The sequence below is a fragment of the Meles meles genome, chromosome 16 (assembly GCF_922984935.1).
Source record: "Meles meles chromosome 16, mMelMel3.1 paternal haplotype, whole genome shotgun sequence".
NCBI classification, from domain to species: Eukaryota; Metazoa; Chordata; class Mammalia; order Carnivora; family Mustelidae; genus Meles; species Meles meles.
In genome coordinates, this window is record NC_060081.1 from 42359532 (window position 1) to 42383710 (window position 24179).

Here is a 24179-nt window from a genome sequence, read left to right on the forward strand (position 1 = left end):
TGGATTCCCAATTCTGTTTTCTGGAGTAGACGAACTGATTTACCTTTCTTGCTGTGGCTGTTGGTCGGAATGTTGGAAGGCAGAGGAGGGGGCCGTGTCACTGCTTCTACTCAGCAGAAACCAGGATCTTTACTTTTAAAGGGCACCAAATATGTGCTGAAAACTAATTTTTGTTTTGTTTAAATGACACAGTATTTGCTTATTTATTTTTAACATTGTTCTATATGACTATAGTGGGCACAAAATGTTACATTAGTTTCAGGTGTACAACACAGTGATTCAGCTTCTCTATATGTTACACTGTGCTCAACATGAGTGTGGCTACCATCTGCCACCCTAAGATGCTATTACAATATCATTGAATATATTTCCTATGTTTGCCTTTGGTTCTTGTGACTTGTTCATTCCATAACTGGAAGCCTATACCTTCCACTCCCCTTCACACATCTTGTCTATCCCCTTACCTCCTTCTCCTCTGGCAGCCATCATCAGTTTGTGCTCTGTATTTGTAGGTTTGACTCTGCTTTTTGTGTATTTATCATTTTGTTTCTTAGGTACCACATATAGTGAAACCGTATGGTATTTGTCTTTCTCAGTCTGACTTATTTGACTTAGCATAAACTCTAGGTCTATCATATTGTCACAAATGGCAAGATCTCATCATTTTTATGGCTCTGTGATTTCATATATATATATATATATATATATATATATATATACACATATATGATATAATATATCCTACATACCATATATAACATATCCTATATAATATAGTACATATCACATATAACTCTCTCACATCTTTTTTTTCCATTTACCTATTGATGGGCACTTGGGTCTCTTTTATATCTTGACTATTGCAAATAATGCTACAATAGACGTAGAGGTGCATATACCTTTTCAAATTAGTGTTTTTGTTTTCGTTGGGTAAAGACCCTGTAGTAGAATTATTGAATCATATGGTATTCTACTGTTATTTTGGGGGGAATCTCCATGTTGTTTTCCACAGTGGCTACATCAATTTATACTGCTACCAAAAGTGCACAAGTGTTTCTTTTTTTTCTACATCCTTGCCAACAATTTTTCCTGTGTTTTTGATTGTAGCCATTCTGACAGGTGTGAGGTGATACCTCATTATGGTTTTGATTTGTATTTCCCTGATGATTAGTGATGTTGATCATCTTTTCACATGTTTATTGGCCAGTTGTTTGTCTTCTTTGGAAAAATGTCTATTGAGATCCTCTGCCCATTTTATTTATTTATTTATTTTTAAATATTTTATTTATTTGACAGAGAGAAATCACAACTAGGCAGAGAGGCAGGCAGAGAGAGAGGAGGAAGCAGGCTCCCCGCGGAGCAGAAAGCCCGATGCGGGGCTTGATCCCAGGACCCTGGGATCATGACCTGAGCCAAAGGCAAAGGCTTTAATCCACTGAGCCACCCAGGTGCCCCATCCTCTACCCATTTTAAATCAGATTATTTGTGGGGGGTTTTGGTAGTGAGTTGTATAAGTTCTTTACATATTTTGTATATTAACCCTTTATTGGATATATCATGTATATATCATATATCATACTACCAATCAGTAGATTGCCTTTTTGTTTTGTTGGTTGTTTCCTTCACTGTGTGAAAGCTTTTTATTTTGATGTAGTCACAATAGTTTATTTTTGTTTTTGTTTCCTTTGCCTTAGGAGACATATCTAGAAAAATGTTGCTATAGCCAACATCAAAGAAATTACTGCTGTGTTCTCTTCTAGGGATTTTATGGTTTCAGGTATCACTTTAAATCTTTAACCCATTTTGAGTTTATTTTTGTGTCTGGTGTTAGAAAGCGATCCAGTTTCATTCTTTTGCATCCAGCTGTCCAGTATTCCTGCACTGTTTATTTAAAATACAGTCTTTTGCCCATTGTACAATCATTTCTCCTTTGTCATAGGTTAACTGACTATGTAAGTGTGGGCTTATTTCTGGACTCTAATATGTCCCACTGATCTATGTGTCTATTTTTGTGCCAGTACCATACTATTTTGATTACTACAGCTCTGTAGGATATCTTGAAATCTGGAATTGTGATAACCTCCAGCTTTGTTCTCCTCTCTCAAATTGCTTAGCTTAAGACAAGTTTTGTTCTCTGGCTACTATCTGTCGACCTTGAGGTCTAGAGCTCACAGGGTAAGGTCTGGGAGCATGGCTAGCAACCAGCTGTAGAGTAAGATATCTGCCTCAATGGAACACTGCCACATACACACAACATCTCACGATGCCTTGCCACATCTGTAGACATAATGCTTAAAAGGATAAACAGCAATACCACAAGTATCAAGCTTCCCTCAAAGGCACAGCATTAACAATTTAAATGACAAGTAGATGATATTTAACATTTTGAATAACAATCTGTGCTAACAGCACAGTTAAAAAATATTATATTTTAGGCAGAGGGCCAAACTCTGCATGCAATGAGAGAAAATTTTCAGCTTCCTCTTACAGAGAAGAGAACTGATTTTGGTTTTGAAACTGCAGAGCTAGGGTTCTTCCCTGCCAGTGGTATCTAAGTCACACCAGGTGCTCCCTCAGGGCCTTCAAAGACTCTAAACTAAAGACTCCTCCATTGAATTGTTCCCACCCGCAGAGTAAAAGGGTCTGCTTGTGGAGGAGGGGGCTGTCAGCATGAGGAGGGAGATGAGGAACTTCCCATGAAGTGGTTGAATGGTAAAGATTTCTGGGGAATACCATCTTCAAAGATCTCCAGAGATACAGCTGGGACCTAGTCTTAGTAGACCAATGGCTTCCCCTCTGTATATCTACGCATGCCACAGTTTTAATTAGAGCCTCCCAGAATGCTATGCTTCTGCCATCTCTCCACTGCTTTCTTTTTTTTTTTTTTTAAATCTTTCCAATTTTATTTTCTCTGCAGATATTACAATTTTTATAAATTACACATTTGCATCATTTTAAGCAATATTTGTTAGCATCCATTTTTAAAATGCTTTTTCTTTTTTTTTTTTCCATTTTATTTATTTTTTCAGCGTAACAGTATTCATTCTTTTTGCACAACACCCAGTGCTCCATGCAAAACGTGCCCTCCCCATTACCCACCACCTGTTCCCCCAACCTCCCACCCCTGACCCTTCAAAACCCTCTCCACTGCTTTCTAACTGCTGGGGATAAGATAAGGCGTGTTTAGGTTTGTGCTATGCTACAACCGAGGCCCAATTAGCACTTTAGTGTTTCCACATTTAAAAGTACCCAGAAAATCCACTGATCTTCCATCTCAGAATCTTCATCTTAGAGGCTTTACCCCCAAAGACGACTTCCCGGAAGACATAACACAGGTACTCTGTGCTGCAGGAGGCTTGTTCCTTTGGGGCATTTGAAATCACTGAACGTGACCTCCATAATGGAGAAATCGCTCATAATATCAGGACATTTGTAGCTTTTAGAGGGGAAAGGCCTCCTGTTCTTCTTCTGCTTTCTATGGAAAAAATTATAAATATGTACATTTCCCCAGAGACCAATAGTCAGATGCCATATGGGTCTCTGGGGTGGAACAATAGAATGGGCACTGTAAAAACATTTCTTAACCTAACTTCCAGATATGAAAGGGGTGCCTCAGAGCTGCGGAGGGGGAAAATCACTATTTCATAAGGAATGATATTTTTAGACTGCATGAAGAATGAGGAATGCATGAAACTGCGGATGATAACACGGACCAGCCACCCTAAGTTGAGAGTCTGGGCTGCATTTCCGCTGCTCATTTCCATAACGGCCCCTTATTTTGTTCGCTTGTCTCTGTAATAAAGTTTCTACTTGAGAAAAATGGGCACTTATGGAAAGGTTATCATGCCACATGTTGTCATTTGTTTCAGAGTGAACTCTGATATTCTTTTCTTGTGATTTTTCTGAACTCAGAAGTTCTTAATTCTTAATTTTACTGAAAATGCCAGTGGGTAATCTTCATCCCTTGCCTACCTCACACTTGATCCCCGGGTCTCTCTGCCACATGCCTTATCTCCTCAGCCATGATTTCCATTTCTTTGTATTTCTGTTTTGTAAGATAATTCAACTCTCTGGTTTTCTGAGAACAATAATTCAAGTCTTAGCAGGGAATATTCTTTTTTTGTTTTGCAATTTTTCAATAAGAAGTCATTATGTTTCTTAGTCCTGGTAAGTCATTTTTCTGCCCCAATTACATCCTCTTGAGATTTCTCCTCTTTACATTACAGCACTGCTCTATCTCTTCCTCTAGAGCTGCTGCAGTCAGAGCCAACTGACTCTTTGTTCAGCTGGGCTCCCTCAGGTCCCTGAGGCCCCTAAATATGTGGTCATAGCAGCATCCTCACAGTTCAGACTTCGGATAAACGAAACAAGTCAATGGTGGATGACAGAACGTATTTTCCCTAGTCATGTCCCAAGTGCTCCAGAGAAGCCTCTCTGAATGTGGAAATGCCCAGCCACATAGGCTGGGAGGGGGCGATTTGTGTAATTAAAGAGAACCAAATCAACTATTGTTGAAAAAAATAGAAATGTCCCTTCCTGATGGTTTAGAAATCAGAGGGTAAATAAGTGGTGAAATATGAAGGCTCGCTAATCACATGACAACCTCAATTATCTGTGATCAAAAATCATGAAGTCTGAATTGCATATTTATCTGACTGAGAGAAGTATGGCCACTGATACATTTACATGGATTCCCTATTTCTTGAGAGGGAAATTTCAGGGGATGTAACCAGCCGAAAGATCCAGAAGATGCAACTTTGCTCACCAACCTCAGCCCTGGCTTTGCATTGAGCAGGACTCAATGACTCATGAGTGGGTCCCACTTATCATGTGGCCATATTAAGCTGGTGAATGGGTAGTGGAGAATATGTGCCAAAAAATTAATAAACAAACAAATAAATAAATAAATAAATGAAATAGAGATATGAAAGAGATTGAGAGAGAATGTAAATGAACTCTCTTGCTTTCCTGTTGGATTTACAGTTTGCAATTCTGGTCACTCATGAGACCCTGCTCTATCTTGTTCTAGCTCTTGAATTTCAAGACTCTTTTTCATATAGTTCATTCAGCTAATCTCAAACTAAGACCCAAACCCAAGTTACAGTTATGATAATCTGATCAATTTTACCATGTCCTTCCATCTGACTTCTTTCTTGAGCTTTGGACTCAAGTAACCAACTTACTATTGGAGAGCTTCATTGCATATCTAAGATCATCTCAGGCTTAACTATCTGTAATTCAATTATTATTTTTTTGTTTTTTCTGTTTCTCATCTAAACATTTTCCTCTACCTAATTTCTTAGTAAATGTACCAATATTTACCAAGGGGCTCAGGTCAAAACCTAGCTATTATTTTTGACTCTCCCATTTTTCCCATAAACCACATCCGGTTTACAGCTTTGATAGACATTACTACTGTTCATTGACATCCAGTTGCCTCTCTTCTGAACATATGAGAGGATTTCATTTTCTTATCTTCTGGGTGCCTTGCTTTGGACAGTGAAATGTGAGAAAAAAGTAATATGCATCATTCCTTTGTAGAAGCATTTAAGAGCTATTACTTGATTATCTATCTTTTCCTGTCATGTGATAAATGATATTTCACATAGTATAGTGTCTGTCAGCCTGGGTTCCTGACTAAGCCAGAGACCTTTACTGACTCAATACACATAAATAGTGTGAGCAAAAATAAATAAATAAATAAACCTTTGCTGTTTTATGGCACTAAGATTTGTTTGTAACTGCAGCATGAGCTGGGCTACTCCAAAATAATCCCCAGGTCCTGCTGGCTCTATTGTCAAAATAGATTCCAAACCTGATGCTGTTGCTTCCTTTTCTACCATTGCTGTATTTCAAAGAATCCTCATCTCTGGCCTGGATTTACTATACGATCCTCTTCATCAATCTTCCCTTTTCTATTCTGAGGTCTCTCAAAAGTCCCTTTTCCAAGAAGTAGCCAGCCTGTTGTCATTTTAAAGGTGAAATCTCATCATGCCACTCCCTGTCCCAAACTCTCAACAACTTCCTACTAGACTTAGAATAAAAATCCAAGTTTCTCCGTGACCCACAACACTCTGTGATTTGACCCCTGCCTATTTGTCTAAATTCGTTTCCAATCTTTTATGTCTCTGATCCAATTGCATGGCTCTACCATTAATTGCAAACAGTAAACTCATTTTCCCATCAGGGTTGTTCTACTGCTGTTCCTTCTATGTGGAATGTTCTACCTCAAGACCTCTTTATGGTTGGCTTACCCTTCCCATTACACAAATCTTTGTACCATGATTACGTCCTCAGAACCCTTTCTAAATGATCTGAAACCACATCTTCCAATAACTCACTATCAAATTATCCTGGTTTACTTTGCAAAGTACTCTCTGAACTATCTTATTTCTTTATTGTTGATGTCTCTTTTCCCAGACTATGAATATCATAAGAAGAGGATTTTGCTTTTCAGCATTCTATCCCTCATATCTAGAAAAGTTTCTAGTGCTTAGTGAGATTCAGTAAATGCTTGTCAAATGAGGGAATTAATGAATAAGTAGCTTAAACAATGAGAATGTCAAAATCATATTCCTGTGAAGAGACAAATGACTTATCAGTGCCTAAACTACTTCCCTTGTTTCTTAACGGAGCAAATAAATCAAAATATTGCAAGATAATAAATTTGAATAGCTTTTATCTATGCCCTACCACTTACCATTAATTTATTAAGTACAACCTGATTTGTTCAAACTAACTTATTTAAATTAGCCTAAGCATGTTGAAACAAGAAGTCTTTAAAAAAAGAATTAGGACATAACATGTTAAAAGTCACAATGGCAATAACTGAGTTGTGTTCCTCAAACCAAAATGCCTAAATTTGTATACAACAGACCCCAGTAATGGGCAAAAAAAAGACATGAAAGCAAAGGAACAGACTCAAAGACAAAGAGTAAGCTAGCAAGGAGATCAGGGCACAAACCATTAAGTGGGAAACACTAAGTTAACACATTTCTATGGAAAATAACATTCTGAATAGTTTAACCAGAGAAAAATCCATCATAGGCTTTGTCAATGAGCTGTAAATATAACAAACATGTTTGTTCTTCATAATCATCTCCTTGATGATTTGGGGGTGGATGTGTGTACTTCCCTCACATACCAATATGACACATGTGAATCCATCAGTAGGGAATACCCTTGGATTATTAGTGGTAATAGTGGGCTTATACCAATGTACAAGCTCCATTATCAACTTTTATTCATGAACACTCTACATTTTTGCTAAGCAGATGGTCCAGGTGAGGAACTTTTACTGTAACCAAGAGATACATTTAAAATACTTTCAAAGGGACTAAACATCTCTCCCTTGTTCAGGATCTCCCCAAGGAGGAATGGCTGCTAGAGTCAGGAGGACAGAGTCTGACTCTTGGCTCTGTTACTCTGAAGTCCTGAGAATATCACTTAACTTTTTGATTCTAAATGAGAATAAGAATAAGAATACCTATCCTAGATATTTTATGAGATTGTTGTGAAAATAATACATGTTAAAGAAATGTTTTGTAAACTGGCTATTTTAACTATTTTTTTTTTTTTTTTTTTTTTTTTTTTTTAAGATTTTATTTATTTAATTGACAGAGAGATCACAAGTAGGCAGAGAGGCAGGCAGAGAGAGAGGAGGAAGCAGGCTCCCTGCGGAGCAGAGAGCCCGATGTGGGGCTCGATCCCAGGACCCGAGATCACGACCTGAGCCGAAGGCAGCGGCTTAATCCACTGAGCCACCCAGGCACCCTATTTTAACTATTTTTTAAATTCTGCTTTTTTGTGTGGTTATTATAGTCATCCTCTAAATTTAAGTTATATATATCTTTCATAGTAAGAGGAGAAGAAAGAACGAGCACCAAAATGCAGATGTTTGCCCATGTGGTCTTTACCTCTACTGGAGTTTAACAATTTCTGTATCTACTTAAGAAATGTTGAAAATATAACCACCATCAGAAAATTACACTGTAGTTTCTTTAAACACATGAAGAAACCAAGAGCTACTCTTGTATTATAGCAAACTCCCCATTGTCTGTCTCCATACCCAATCATTTCCAAATAATCCATGTCCTACCCAAGAAGAAAGCTAAATTCATGGTCTATCCTAAATGGGACAATATTCTTTATAGCACTCACATGAATATCTGAGGAGAAAGACAAAATCAGAAGGAAAACACACACAAGGCTGGGCACTGTACGAAACCTATTGTTACCATCAGTTAGTTGCCCAAACTCTGAAATCTAAGCCTCCACAGTGGCTTTACTTATTGTGTTGCTTTGTTAACTTGAGTAATTCTGTTCATCAATAAACACAGCCTAAAGATTTTATTAAATAAGCAGAGTAGGAGGCATGGTGAAAAGTCTGAGAGAAGCATTTAGTTTCATAAAAAATCCTGATCGTGAGGATTTAGCTATCAATTATCCAGGTTTATTCTAATCTCACACTCAGAAGTTACTTTATGGAAATGATTAATTATAAATAAAAGACCTCAGGATACCAAAAAATGACTGTACACCATGTCAACAAAGATAACTTCATGAAAAAAACGAGACTTAAAAACCTAACGTAAAAATGAGATCATGGCTAGGTGAATCTGATCGTTCTGCTTATCTTCATCACCCAAACCAATCACCAAAATCCCTTCAGAAAATTAATTACAGGAAAATATTCAATCATCCACATAACCCCAATGAAGCATGGTCCATCTCAATGATTATGTTTACTTTATATTTATGGGTATATTTTTCTGCTTTTTCTGAAATTGAGGCTCAAATGAGGCCATCTTAAATGTTTGCTCATTTTGTTGTTCCTCCTACCTCATGATGATTCTTGGCCAGCCATTCCTTAATGGTGCTGAGGGCAATGATGGAAGCAGGCTCATTTGGGAAACCTACATGAAGAGCAGAATAAAACAAATTAACAAAGAAAGATGAAGACAAGAGAGAATTCAATCATGGTGTGACACTGAATTTTTCTCATTTAAACAGTATTCAATTCAACCAATTACTATTGAGCAAGTCAGGCCTTAGCAAGCTATACATGGATGCGAGGCCTGTGATCATACATACAAGGCATTAAGGGGGTCAGTCCTATACCAGTCTAAGGCTAACAAGCAGCAAAGGATTACCTGTCTCTTCAATTCTACAACAGAATCAATTAAAAATGTATTTACATTTGCTTAGTAGTTTTCAAAGCACTTTCATATAATATTCTCAGAAGAGGTGTTCAGATTAAGGTTTATTACCCTTAATTTACAAATCAAGTAAATATGGCTACAGAATACATGCGGTTGACCTAGGGTCATAGGGCCAGCAGTACTCCATCAAAGAACTGATGCAAACAACTTGCAGAATAGCCATACAACTAGAAGTTATTATCAGAATTCAAAGAAGGTAATGCCTGCTCCATTTAGGGTCATTGGAAATTACGATGAAGACTATATGAACTGACCTGATTTTGCATTACAGATCTGGTTTTCAAAGGACAGGAAGAATGACACTTATGCTATGTCCTACTCAGCAGGAGCACACATAATCATAATTTCCAAAACTCACCTGGAATATTCCTTTAGCTTATGTAAACCAAACCTATCCCTAAACTTGCAAAACTACCAGACATTCTGCCTATAGAGATGAATGTTTATGAAGGAATAACTTTATACATTATATATTTATGGGGCAGAAAGAAGAAGAGATGGGAGTGACTATCCCTTTGAAACTATTCTCTTTAAGCTCACCACTGGCTTCCTAATCACCAGATTCCATACAGGCAATCAATCCATCAGTCTTCATCTCTCCCTGTATTGTATTAGCTTGATTCGTTTTCCATGTTTCACATCCTGAATTTTCTTCAATTATTTTTTTATTGTTTTAAAGTGTATAATGCAGTAGTTTTTGATAAGTCCATGAAGTTGTGCAACCGTTACCACTAACTACAGATTATTTTCATCATCTCCCCAAAAACTCTGCACCCATTAACGGTCACCCCCAGTCTCCCTCTACCCCAGACCTTGACAACTATGAAATCTACTTTTCATCTCTTTACATTTGCAAATTCCCCTCCTGGATTTTTCAACAGTACCTTTGAGATTTCCTCGTACCTACTTGAACTCCCCTGGCTCCCTTTTCTAGGAGTTTCCATTAAATGCATGCCATTCCCAACCTCAAAACTCAGCCTTCTTCTTCCTCTCTACTCTGGGTGAGCCAGCTGCAGCGTCAGCCACTGACATGCCTTCTAATCAGGGTGCTCCTGTGACATTGTGCTGTGCAGATGCAAAGAGAGGTATTGCTGAAATGGGAGATCTGGGATTTAAAAGACCCAGTTTTATTGGAAGGCAAATACATATTCCAGTAGTTCATACAGAAGGTTTAAATCTCATTAGACTTGCAGAGACAATGTGAGAGAGGAAGAGCAAGAGAGAGGAGAAGTTTGTCCCCACTTCCAAAAATAAATGTTGCTTTTTCTGATTAGGTTTCTACACACTTCATAAGAGAGTGCATTAGGAAAGGGGACAAAATAAAGCAGGGTCCAGCTGCACTTGACCATAGGGAAAATGTGCACAACTTCCCAAACTTTGTAAATTCATCTGTGACATTTGGGATTATGGATTTGTTTTGAACTTTTCATCCCATTTATTTTTCTTTAAAGATTTTATTTATTTGACAGAGAGAGATCACAAGGAGGCAGAGAAGTAGGCAGAGAAAGAAGGGGGAGCAGGCTCCCTGCCAGGCAGAGCGCCTATATGGGGCTCAATCCCAGGACCCTGAGATCATGACCTGAGCCAAAGACAGAGGCTTAACCACTGAGCCACCCAGGCGCCCTCATCCCATTTATTTTTTTCCTTAAATGAAGACTTCAAAATGTAAAACCCTTAAAATAAACCTGTTAATTAGCTAATTCATTAAGCAAATTATTACTGAACCAGAAAAGAAAAAAACACATAGACCCACTTAATGAGTCCCTGTCCTCTAAAGCCCAAAGTCAGAGGGAGGAAATAGATAAGAGGGATGCATGACAGTTGCATCAGGGTTGTGGGGACATAGATGAGAGAAACTAAGCAAGAAAGAGGAGGCTTTCTAAGAAACCAGAGAATGTCTGGGGAAGAGAACAACAAAGCGGGGAGCTGAGGAGACATCGTCTTCAGAAGTAAGCTGTGAGCAACTAGGAATTAGTGGAAGAAGTCAGGGGAAGTGAAGGGAGAAGTTCTTGTGGACCGAAAAGAAAAAAAACAGGAGGCCAGGATGGGCATCTGTGGTTACGGGTTAACAACGGGGGTTTTTCCAGTTCACCTTTCCCTGGAGGTTAGCATCTACATTTGTCATCACGTGGATACCTCCCCTTGATGTTCTCCAGAACTAGAAATGTAAGGTGTATTCTTCCACAAAATGAACTTCTTCCTGATTTTCTGGTTTCTGCCTATGGCTTTCTCTCTCTCCTAGTCATTGCAGTACTTAATTGCTTTCCTGACTGATAAGTAAGTCCCCTGAGATATTGTATACCACGTTTTCCTTCCCTTCTTTGCCCACTGACCTCATTCAAAGTCCAATCAGCCCTCACCCTGACAACTGTAGTTGACTCATAACTGTGCTCTTTTCATCTTCTCCCCTTTCCCAATCTGTCCATCACACCACTTCCAACTGACCCTTCCTAAAGTATGATGACCACAACCTTACACAAAGCAATGGTGGCCTTGCTGATGCTTCAGCTCCTACAAAGGAAACTTTTGCACCTTTCTTGGCATAAGTCACCATAGGGGGCCTTCCTAGACTTGTATCTTAGCTTATTCTCCTCCCATGAAATTCTTCTCCAACTTTTTGCTATGCTTAAGAAGTACTTAAATCATAGGATTATAGGGCTATATAAAGCTAATAAATACGGTAATCATGCTCAGTTGCAACGGCCATCAGCATTAACCTTTAGGAGATGTAATTCCCCACAGAGAAATTATATAAGTTGTTACAGAACCATGGCAACTATGGTCAATTCTCAATTATTTGTAACCTCCCGGTCACTTTCCCACATTTATCAAAACCTCTGGCATTGAGTTATGGTTTTCATTTCCACCTCAAGCCTCGCCATAATTGTGGGTGATTTCAATGTCCAATAAGATGACCCACCCATCACCTGGCCTGCCAGTTCCTTGACCTGGTCATTTTTGACAACTGCCTCCACGCCACCGCCTCCCCATTTACCTTGATGTAACATTTCTATTCCCAAATTACTAATTTAAGCTGTGCTCTCTCAAAAACCCTTCTTTCTCTTTAGTTTGATCTGCTACTTTCCAAGGTATGTTCTCCAGAAGCATTTGAAATCCAAATTAATGCTAACATTTCCCCCCTGAACGGTAGGACTCTTTCCTACCTCTCTAGGATCTTCTTACACTGCATTGCTCTTTGTTTTTCAACTCCAGCTAGAATGACCTTCCTTCTGTTCTTTGAATGTGGCTCGTTTCCTTTTGCTTCCTGCCATAAGGCCTTACTCATGCTCTATCATCTTCCTGAAATGACATTTCTCCCCTCTGTTCCTAGCTTATTTTAACTTTCATTTGTCCTTCACTCCGTCATCACTTCTCGAGAGAAGGCTTCTCTGATGATGACGAGTCCCTATTTGATGCTTTCATAACATCATGAACCTTTCCCTGGCAGTTCATCAGAGTTTCATTTTTACATTTTGCAGTTATTTATGTACATATTTGATTACTATCCCTAGTAGAGTGAAAGCCTAAGGAGACAGATGCCACAAGTCCCTTATATGCTTATCACTGTATCCCTAACACATTGCTGCCACATAGAAGATGATCAATAAATGTGTGTTGAAAGAGTGAATGGACTTTGGATGTATGAATCATTGTATTGACAGCAGTAGAGGCTGAGCACTGGCAGAACAGGGGTGTTTAGCTCCAGAGCACGGGAGAGCAAAGGGATCCTGAGAAATCCAAGCAAAATGACATATCCACATTATCCCATTTCATCCCTGAGGGGGAACTATTGAGAAGATGTATATGAGGGAACACAATTCCTGGTGAAATGGTGCACTGTTATTAATTAAGAGGGGGGAAAACAATAAGACAAATATTCCTGAAAATATGCCTATGTGGGGGAAAAAAAACAAATATATATGTGTGTGTGTATACACACACACACATGTCCCCAAACCCCATATATATGAGACAAAGTATGGGGTTTGGGGGACAGCCATAGCACAATCCTTTGTCTGCTTAACCGCAAGACCCCAATGGTTACAAGTAAAACCAATGAATAGACAGGATGGAATTTTTGCCCGGGGATGGGCTTCCAATGACAGTAAGTTGGCCTCAGGAGATCACAACAGTATTCTAGTCACCCGAGGGCTTTTGTTCACAAAAGCAGAATGGCCACCCAGAGGGAAGGCTGCAGACAAGCTTTAGATGAATCATTGAATTAAATGACATAGAAAATCTCTTCCAAGTATGAGGGTCAATGAGTCTGAACAAGCCATTAATTATTTAGGGCCCAGCGTGCAGGGAATTGTATATGTGTGTGTCCAGGTGTGCACAGAATCTATGTTTTCTGCTGGCATTCCACATCTTAGTTCCTTATTCATTAGTAAGGATTATTAAGATGAACTTTTGTTGTGAATGTTTATTTACCAAACATATATGTGATTTTTTTCTTTTTGTTTACTTTTGTATTGAAATTGCTTGAAAGATTTTTAGATACGCACACACACACACAGACTTATGTACATACATATAACCCTCATCTACATCAAGATCTAAAACATTCCCAGCACCTCAGAAGGCTGCCTTGTCCCAAATCAATATCTACCCCATAAAAGAAACTTCTCTTCTTTCTTCTATTGTCATAGGTTGGTTTTGTATGTTTTTACACTTCAAATACATGGACATACACCATGCACCCTTTTCATCCAAATTTTTCAACATGGTGCCTGCCTGATTTATCTGTGTTGTTGCACAGAGCACAAGCGCATTCTTTCTCTCTGCAGTGTTGTGTTATAGCATAGGAATATTCCACAATTTACTTAGCCGTTCTAGTGTTGATGGACAGTTGGGTTTTTCCAGTTTGGAGCTAATAGGAATAAAGTTGCCATGAACATTCTCACACAGGTCATTTGGTGGACATAGGGATGGTTTCTGTGGAGCATTTATCCAGGACCTGGGGCCACCTGGCCACATTTATGCAGATGTTTAACTCTGGTAGATTCTGCCAGTTTTCCAAAGCGGTTACACCAATTTACACTCCCGCCAGAAGTAGATGAAAGTTTAAAATAATGGATTTATCTATCTACTTAGTTAACACGTCAAGATGCTAAATATATTTTCTTGCCACATCTAAAGTCATTAAATACAGCTTTAGGTTAATCAATACCTTTTAGAGCTAGAAACACAGATATTTATGACGTGCCTACTTTCTCCCTACCAAGCAGGGACTATTTCAGTCAAGAAAGGACAAATTATATCAACAGAACATTAAAAAAATTAAACAAAAGAGGTAAAAACTGAAACAGCAAGTTGAATTTCAATAGTTTTTATCCATGACACACCAAATAACCCATTAGACCAATATTTTTCTCTCCTTCAGTTATTAAACAGATATTTCTTTTAATCAAATTGCAGAAAGATATAGCCATGAAGACTCACAGAAGTTTCTACCCAGACATTGAATTGTTTGTCAGAACTGTTCAAAACCTGGAATGTTTCAGCCCAACTAAAATGAGTCTGGTTTCCATGTTGCCATAGTCACTGTTCCTCTCTAGCTTTCATCCTTTTTTTTTTTTTTTGCTGTTGATAATTTTCCTATATCCTCAAATCTGTCCATAGGTTTCAATGTAGAAACTAAATGTATGTCCCTGATATAAAAAACCATGTTCTACAAACTGGTCTTTGCTGGAGGGAAGGTGGGAGGGGGCTTGTGTGAAATAGGTGAAGGGGAAAGGAGTATACTTATCACAATGAGCAGTGAGGAACATACAGAATTGTTGAATCATTATATTGAACACCTGGAACTAATATAACACTATGTTAATGACATTCAGATTAAAAAATAATACAAATAAAATAAAATATCTCCTACTGAAAATCTAGCCTGTCTAGCCTATCCTACTGAAATAAAAGATAGCTATAACTTCGCCAGTAAAACTACCCTTTTTGGAAGCAGAAACAATGGAGCAGCTTTTGTTTTAAACTTAAAAGAAGAGAATGCTTGTAGCTGTAGATTACCCTGTCATAGAAAGGCATATGGTTATGCTTTAAATCAATTATTTCAAAGTTCTTACTGAAAAAAAAATCAAATTGAACATAATGGCAGGCATAATTACACACATGTTAAAATGTTAACCCTCTCTACTATTTACAGCCTAGCCAGAACCTGTCTCTCTTGTGTTGCCCCACCTCCCCTTCAAGCCCAGGCACCGGGAGTCACCTCTGCTTTAACTGTGGATCCCTTTCTAGCAGTTGTAAGAATAATGCAACCTAGACATCACTGCCCAGGCAAAGCTCACAAGAGCAAAAAACCACTGTTTATGCCCTGAACTGTTTTATTTTTAGCTGCACAAATTCTTCTGGAGCGATTCTCACTTCAAAGGGTGTTTATCCACATAATCTTACCCCAACAAGGAGGGCACTTGGCCCAAAGGTGTGATAAAATACTAGCAAATTTGTGGAATCGCAAACGCCCACATGCACTGCATATTATTTACAAAGTGGTTGTCATACTAACCAGTGCTCAGTGACTACAAGCACCAAATTGGTACTGAATTGCCATAGATACTCAAGTTAGAAGCGATAGTTAAAAAACAAAAGACTCCCTGGAACTCTGCATATTAAATTTGCACCCACTTTTGAGCCCTCCCTTCCTATCAAGTCTTCAATGAGGGAAGCAGGTTGTTGCTTTTTTTTTTTTTTTCCACTTACATACAAACTCAAGTAAAATATTGTGCAGGTATTAAACATGGGCTTTTCAGGACTGATAAAAATATCTGACTGTCCTAAATGAAGGGATTTATCACTGGGTTTATTGAAACGTCACCATCTATTGAACTGGGATTGTCAATGTTGACTACCAAGTGAAATTAGACTTCGCTTCAATTTCGAGAGGGCATAACCATAACATTTTCCATCTTAGCACAGAAATTCTGGTGTGGGGACCAAAGGGACATCAACAGTGTACTTTATAAACTCAGGTAAAAGGAAATGAAGTGTGAGATGAGTTGTGTCTTTCTCAGAACATTCTTCTCCAGTCCCCCTTGAACACACACACACACATATACACATACCTGTCCTGGGCCAGGAGGAAAGGTAGAGGGATATAGATGGACGGTGCATGGAGGTGTGGGGGTATGGGGTATATGGGTGGGCATGAGGAAGTATAGGGCAATGAATTTATTTTTTCATCTCAAAATGGCTTTTGTCAACCCCTTCCCCCAGGCCTCCTTCCAAACCATAAAAGCAATTCTGATAGCACGATGAAATCAAATTACTTGAGAGAAATGAGCTGAAGGAGGCTCACCGTTAAGCAATCGCTAGAGCAGCCACTCAGACAATTCTGGCTAAAGGCTGAGTTTCACAAAAGGTAAAACAGGTGAAGTAATAAGAGTGACACTGGCCTCTGTCACTGCAGTGAGCACGGCAGCAGAATGCTAAAAAGGGTGTCACCAGCTTTCCCCAGGAGAGCAAAGGGCACCACAGTAGGCAAGAGTGAGGCATCCCCAGCCTGTCAGTAAGATGGTGGAGTCTTAGTTGGCTTTTAAAAGGACAAGGCAGAGTTTTTAAAATATGTGTGTGTGTGTACACATATATGCACACATATATATTATGTGTGTATATACATGTATGTATATACATACAAAAATACACACACATACACAAATAATACGGCATATTAACAAGTTTAACAGCCATAGCAGATATTGACAGCCCCATATATATCACTTTGGCCTGTGCCATCTTTGCACACTGGTTTGAATTACAGCTGCTAGCACCTGCAGCCTTCTAATTGCAGGCTCTCTCTGGTGTCCATAGTGATACCACATGTGAGGTAGGTCCAAAGTGTCAGGAAATCTAGGCTACCACCAGCATGCATCAAGGCATGATTAGTGAGGGATAGTGGGTAAATGTCCCACCTCACTCGTCCCTCAGGGGGGATAACACTGATGTGCCTGCTTTATGAAGTTTCCTTGAGTTGCCCAGTGGGATTACCCACCAGTTGTCCGTAGTGGCAAATTGCTCAATAATGTACTCTTAATGGCTTCCTTTATCTATCTGTCTTCTCTACTCCCTTCTCTGAAATTGTCTCTCCAATTAGCTACTTAAAAATAAACCCTTGCCTCTGAATCGGCTTTTAGGGGGAAGACAAACTATGACCACAATCAACAGACATTCATGAACTTGAGAAAATGAGGGTCATGTCTTATCTTGATAGCACCCATCCTTTCCACTTTTCTATTTGTAATCTCTTGTACATGCACAGCAGAGAAACATTTTATAAATTACTTAGTGAGTGGGGGAGAGAAGTTGGAGGTTGTCAACATGAAAGCACGATAGTATTTTACTTTGGGAGAGTGTAGAGGTCATACAAACTGGGCTCACATCCACAGTGGGGAGTCTGCTTTTCCCACTCCCCCTGCTGCTTCCCCTGCTTATTCTATCTGTCAAATAAATAAATAAATAAATAAAACTGGGGCGCCTGGGTGGCTCAGTGGGTTAAAGCCTCTGCCTTTGGCTCAGGTCATGATCCCAGGGTCCTGGGATCGAGCCCCACATCGGGCTCTCTGCTCAGCGGGGAACCTGCTTCCCTTCCTCTCTCTCTGCCTGCCTCTCTGCCTGCTTGTGATCTCTGTCTGTCAAATAAATAAATAAAATTTAGGGGGCGCCTGGGTGGCTCAGTGGGTTAAAGCCTCTGCCTTCAGCTCAGGTCATGATCCCAGAGTCCTGGGATCGAGCCCCACATCGGGCTCTCTGCTCTGCAGGGAGCCTGCTTCCTCCTCTCTCTCTGCCTGCCTCTCTGCCTAGTTGTGATTTCTCTCTGTCAAATAAATGAAAAATATTTAAATAAATAAATAAATAAATAAATAAATAAAATTTAAAAAATAAATAAATAAAATCTTAAAAAGATAAATAAACAAACCTGGCCCCACGTGGCAGAAATCTTAAAACAGGAAATAGTAAATAGTTGTTTTTGCAGCTGCTGTTAATATTTATTGAGCAATTTTTATGTGCAAGTCATTCTACTTAGCATCTGTATGTATTATCTTCTTCCATCTTTACAACAACCCAATGAAAAGAACAGGGGAGAATTATGAAGATGAGTTGGTCTATAAATGGACAGTGACTTTAGCGTATTGAGGGAGGCATCGGTCAAAGATGATTAATTTGGATTTATATCAAAAACTACCAAGAGGCGTGCAAAATACAGTCTGACTGTTATATAAGTTTTAGTAGACTCAGTATCAATCACTAATGTGGTTTAGACCAGCATCTGCTTGAAGAGGGAGTACAGATACTGCATGTGGCTATGGGTGGCATGGGTGGAAGTCTAGGCTGTACCTAAGAGCCCGGCCACCTCTGGTTTCCACATCAAATTGCCTAAACCCCAAACTCCCTTGACAATGTACATAATCTTTCCCATTTTATAGAAGAGAAAAAGAGACTCTCTCTCAAGCAAGGGGCAGGGCCCATAACCAAGCCTGGGTCCACCTGACTTCTATCCATTCCCCTAGTTGAGTGCCTGGTATATCGTTCATCCTCCCATCTCCAAGGAATGAATGGAATTTACCATAACCTCCTTCAGAGACTCCCATCCTGGTGCAACACTGTTTCAAATTCCAAAGAAAGGAAATGAAACTGTAGGTACCTATGAGGAGAAAACTTGTTTCAGAGTGCCTCCTGATGGCCACACCAAGAGACCTGGGGTGACCAAATCTGCCATTTAAAGTTTGCATCATAGAGTATAGGTGGGGCCCAAGGACTCCTCTTGGGAATGTAGAAAAGCTGGTGGTTTGGATGCTACAATTACTCCTTAACACATGGGTACCATCATCCTGGATACAATTGGAACGTATAAATTTGAAGCTCACCTTCTCACAATAAAACTTCTGTGCATCACACCTCTCCTCATGGTCCTGCCTTACCCCTGACTTTGTTTTGTTCAGTTTAACGCTGGTGTTCCTAACAGGACCTCTAGGATTAGTCATATATAAAAGGGAGAAGGGAAATCCTGTACTTACCATTTTAATCTCTTCACACATGTTCTCTCATTTCACTTGACATTATATGTGCCATAGCAAATGATATTCCATAAATTCTACTGTATTCAGCCTCAGACTCGAATTACTTTTGCTTTCACCTCCTTAAAAAATTGGGCAACATGAAGTTTTCTTTTCAAGTTTTCTTTCCTTTGCTCTGCAAAGCAGGGTATGAATGGGCTGCATTTTTATGGGACACAAGGTTACAATCTATGCAAGCTTCATCAGCTTCTCAAACTTATGAAGTCCAGCTTCTATTTCTGAGGGTATTTTTAAAATCACCTTTTGTCTAAGGAATTATAATAATGACCTAAGAAATGGCTCGTGAAACAAATGCTATTCTATGCAAGCTGTTCCTACTAACCCCGAATAAGTCTCTTGAGAAAGAGAGGAAAGAGCTAATAGAATCACCTGGAATAGGATTTTTCTAAAATTCTCTTTTAAAAGAACATTTTTTCCTACAGGGGTAATCAAGGGGTTTCATTGAGGACATCACATTTGAGTAGAAAAGATGTATATTGGGATCTCCTGAGAGATGAAAATGCAGTTTCTACTTTTGAACTGGCGGCACCCTGTGGTGGGTGGACCTGGAAGCCCATGATCTCGATAAACATAAACCACATCATGTCATGTCCACGCTAAAAGATGCCAGTGGCTTGCTCCACACTGTGACCAAAGTCCAAACTCATTTTTGGCTTTTAGAGCCTTTGTGCTGCCCTCATAACACTCTGAAATGCTGTCTGTCCCATGTCCTGGGCCACGGGTAACCCCACTGGAATATAAGCTTGATGAGGCAGAGTCCTTGTCTGTCTTATGCAGCTTTCCACCTTCAGTGGTCAAAGCGAAGGATGTACTCAAAAACTTGCCACACTCTATTGGGCAACATGGCAAAGATCTAGTTTCTCCAGTGTCCTGCGAAGCTTCCTAGCACCCTGAAATGATTTTATGCCACCTGAAGCCTAGGAAAAATCGGCGCTGTCATTGAGGGAAGGAAAGGAACTAATTCTGTGTTGCTCTCTGGTGTCTACACCACCCCCTGCAGCGCACGTGACCTTGGCAGAACCTCAAGGCATGGATTTAGGAGAATGCAAAACAGGTCGCCTTGGCTTTAGGACCTATAAATTACCTCTTGGACTTCTGTCACGTTCAAGCTGGGGCAGAGCACAGGCGCTCTTTCAGGGACACATCATTGTAGAGGGTCTCTTAGCTTCAACTGTCACTGACTCACAAGCATGAAACCATGTATGTCCTAAAAAGCTTTTATGTTCCCACCTGCACAGCCAGGTGCAAGATTCTCCTGAAGGAACTGTGTTGAATATTGTCATCACAGCATCCAGCAACATTAACTGTGACACCACAACATGGAAGAAAAGGAGATAGTCACCAAAGCCCCTGCTTTTTGGCTTTTACTCTCCAATGATTAGCCAAGTTCCCTGGAAAACGTATGTTTGCAAACTGCCCTCATAATTCCAGGAATTCTTCTGGAGTTTCTCAGTGGCCAACTCTTCTACAATAAACAATGAGCATGGAGAAACTCTCCTCTTCATGTTTGAATGTTAAGACAGGACTTGGCTGCCACACTCTACATTCTGAGGTGCATCTGGACCAGTCTCTAGATTTCAGCGGGTGAAGTTTGCTTAAATGGGCCACGGTTGGTGAGAACTCTACTCTGTGGTTTCCTAGAATTCACAATAGCAGCCACTCCTTTGCTGAGCAATGCAGAGATTAATGCAATCTTAGGGACTAAGACTGTGATTAAATATAACACATTATTTGATATAATTATATAATTTTTATGACCGAGAATACATTTTTTTTTATATAATTAGAGCTCACTGGAGTACATCATCCTGAAAGTCATTACAAACGCACTCTGAGGAGTGCCTGAGTGTCTCAGTTGGTTAAGTGTCTTCTTCAGCTCAGGTCATGATCCTAGGGTCCTGGGATTAAGCCCTGCATTAGGCTCCTTGCTCAGCAGGGAGTCTGCTTCTCCCTCTCCCTCTGTTGCCCCTCACCACCCCTCCCCCGCTCCGCAGCTTGTATGCTTGCTCTCTCTGATGCTTTCTCAAATAAATAATTTTTTAAAATATTTTATTTATTTATTTGACAGAGAGAGAGAGAGAAGTCACAAGCCGGCAGAGAGGCAGGCAGAGAGAGGAGGAAGCAGACTCCCCGCTGAGCAGAGACCCTGATATGGGGCTTGATCCCAGGACCCTGAGATCATGACCTGAGCTGAAGGCAGAGGCTTAACCCACTGAACCACCCAAGCGCCCCTAATTTTTTTTTTTTTTTAAAGACACTCTGAAAGATCACAAGCGAGAAGTTCTGAAAATTTCTGTGTTGAGACAGAGGACACAGCTTGATGCGGGCAGGTGTATCACCATTAGACTGCAGTGTTTCTTCTTGACAGATTGACTTCTGAGTGTGCTGGACTGGATTAGCATATCCAGTTTTTCACTCCCCTTTGCCACACCCTTTGCCGTCTCACTTTGCAAAACTGTCTTGTGAGCAGAACATATTTCCCTACCTCACTGACGTTGAGTTTGGCCATGTTACTTGCTTTGACCGATGGGAAGGGGACAAACTGTGAGGTCCTAAGAGCACTCACTGGCAGACAAAGGGAATGGCTCAGGTGGCCACTGGCCTTTCAGAGTGGCCTGTGAAGTTCAGGTGGAACACGTGGAACAGACTGAGCACTAACAGGAACCTGGGATCCAGGTCAGTCTGGCCAAGCCCAGACTCAAATCAGTTAAACCCAGCCAACCTGAAGAACTGGGAACAAGAGAATAAATGCTACTTGCTGCCAGCCCCTGGGTTTTTGAGGTTGTCTGTAACCCAGAAAAATCTAATGGATACCTGGAGCAAGGACTGATAAGCTTTTTGAAATCCCACAGAGCACACAGCTCTCGGAGTGGTTTTTATTCTTATCTAGATCTTTGCCATCTTTGGAATATGGTTTCACCTGTTGACTGTCTCTCCAGGGTAAAAAATACCATATACTTAATAAATTGTGCATACCAGTTCAAAGAACTCAAAGAGGCGTGGGAATTGGTTCGAGAGGAATCCTGGAATAAGGAAAAGACAACAGGTTTTGGAGTCAAACCTACCAGACATTGCGTCTTCCCATGAGAACTGCAATCTGTGTGAGAACAGCATCTTCCTTCCTTCTTTCCTTCCTTCCTTTTTAAGATTTTGTTCCTAAGTAATCTCTACACCCAGCACGGGCACTCGAACGCACAACCCCAAGAGCAAGAGTCATGCACTCCTCCGACTGTGCCAGCCAGGCGTCCCAGCACAAGCACATTTCTATTCTTCAGTGTCCACACCTGTAATGTGGGGATAAGGCTACCTTCTTGATGTGAACATTAAATAGAAGAAGTCACATGCTCTTTGCTCCTCCCAGGTCTTCTTATTTAGGTCCCTCCCCCTACATTACCTTGTTTACTTAAAGATGTGCGAAAGCTGAAAGGTGAAAGGAAGCCTAAAGGCACACACAGGAATGCTATTCAGCAACCGAGCCCTGGAAAACCAGCTGGGACCACAGGCTCTTCTTCTTCTTCTTTTTTTTTTTTTTAAATAAGATTTAATTTATTAATTTGAGAGAGAGAGCAGAGGAGGGGTAGGGGAGAGGGAGAGGAAGCCGACACCCCACTGAGCAGGGAGCCTGATGAGGGGCTGGATTCCAGGACTCTGGGATCATGACCTGAGCCAAAGGCAAATGCTTAACCGACTGAGCCACCCAGGTGTCCCAATGCCAGGTTCTTTAACAGGCGCTGAAATCATAACCTCAAGTGAAGGTGTGATCTTTTTTCAAGATCTGATAAGGTCTCCCTGTTTGTCCTGAGATCCTGGAAAAGGATGTACATTACCTTTTATTTCCCCCCCCCAGAATCCCTTCCTGGTACTAGAAAATATAATTGTTTGGTAAGAGAATGAGTAGTAGAAGAACAGGTTTTCACAAAATGACTCCATTTATGGCTAAACCTCTGAGTGAATTGTACCATATTGACTGTAGTCTAATGTATCAACCTCCAAAAGAAGCTTACCAAATAGATTCCTGAAATCACTGCACTCTGGACTTCACAACATCCCAACAACATGATAAATACATGTCTGTAACAAATCTAAAATGAATTTGGAGTGGCCTGAGCAACTGACACCAATTCACTGCCTATATGACCTCTCCGTATTCTATCTGGAATATCCCCATCCTTGGGTTTTGGATTTCTAAGTTATACCCAAACATAAGATACCGCTCCTGAAAATGCCCTGAGAGATGTAATTGGAAGTGATGCATGTACCATTTCCCTCAAACAGAGAGAAGCTGGCTCATTCCTCTTAACCGCAGTGAGGCACTTGGGGGGATAGTAAGTGTTTGAGGAATGATAGGAGAATGAAGAGACCAAATAAGCCACAGAATTGTAAAGCAGGAAAACTGCATTTTAAAATGCAAATTTCCCACAATGCTCATCATTGTCAGTCTTAATAATGAATGGCAGTATTTCAGAAACCATGAGCTCTAGGAGGCTAAGTTTGTGGTAGAATAATGAAATCCTAGAAGGGCATATTTCTCATCAAAAATCAATTTGTTCTCCTGCTTGAATTGTAGTAAGCAGACACAAGGTAGTATGAAGTCGTAATGTGCCATAAAAACCTGCCAGGACCAGGAAAGAGGTGTAGGATGTGCTTTTAGTGGGAATAAATATCCATTTAAGCATATATGTTGAAGATTTATTTTGACGGATCTCTGTAGAAAGTTAGAACTTTTGTGTACACTCAGAGGTATTCCCGAGAGAAAAATAAAGTCGATGTTTGTACAGTATTTTACTTATGTGACACCTGACTTTTTCTTTTTTTTCTTAAAAAGTAGAATGGCATTCTCGCATGTTCGGAGCTTAGAAGCTGTCACTCCCTC

At 40.1% G+C, this 24179-nt stretch overlaps 1 protein-coding gene across 1 annotated transcript in view; it reads right to left on the reverse strand.

Annotated features, from left to right (window-relative positions):
- The window catches only part of MACROD2 (mono-ADP ribosylhydrolase 2), a 2072211-nt gene that overhangs the window by 513786 nt on the left and 1534246 nt on the right, over window positions 1–24179 (reverse strand). Inside the window, exon 8 of the mRNA XM_045980851.1 lies at window positions 8842–8915. Within this exon, the coding sequence (XP_045836807.1) occupies window positions 8842–8915 (74 nt within the window). The remainder of the gene's footprint in view (window positions 1–8841; window positions 8916–24179) is intronic.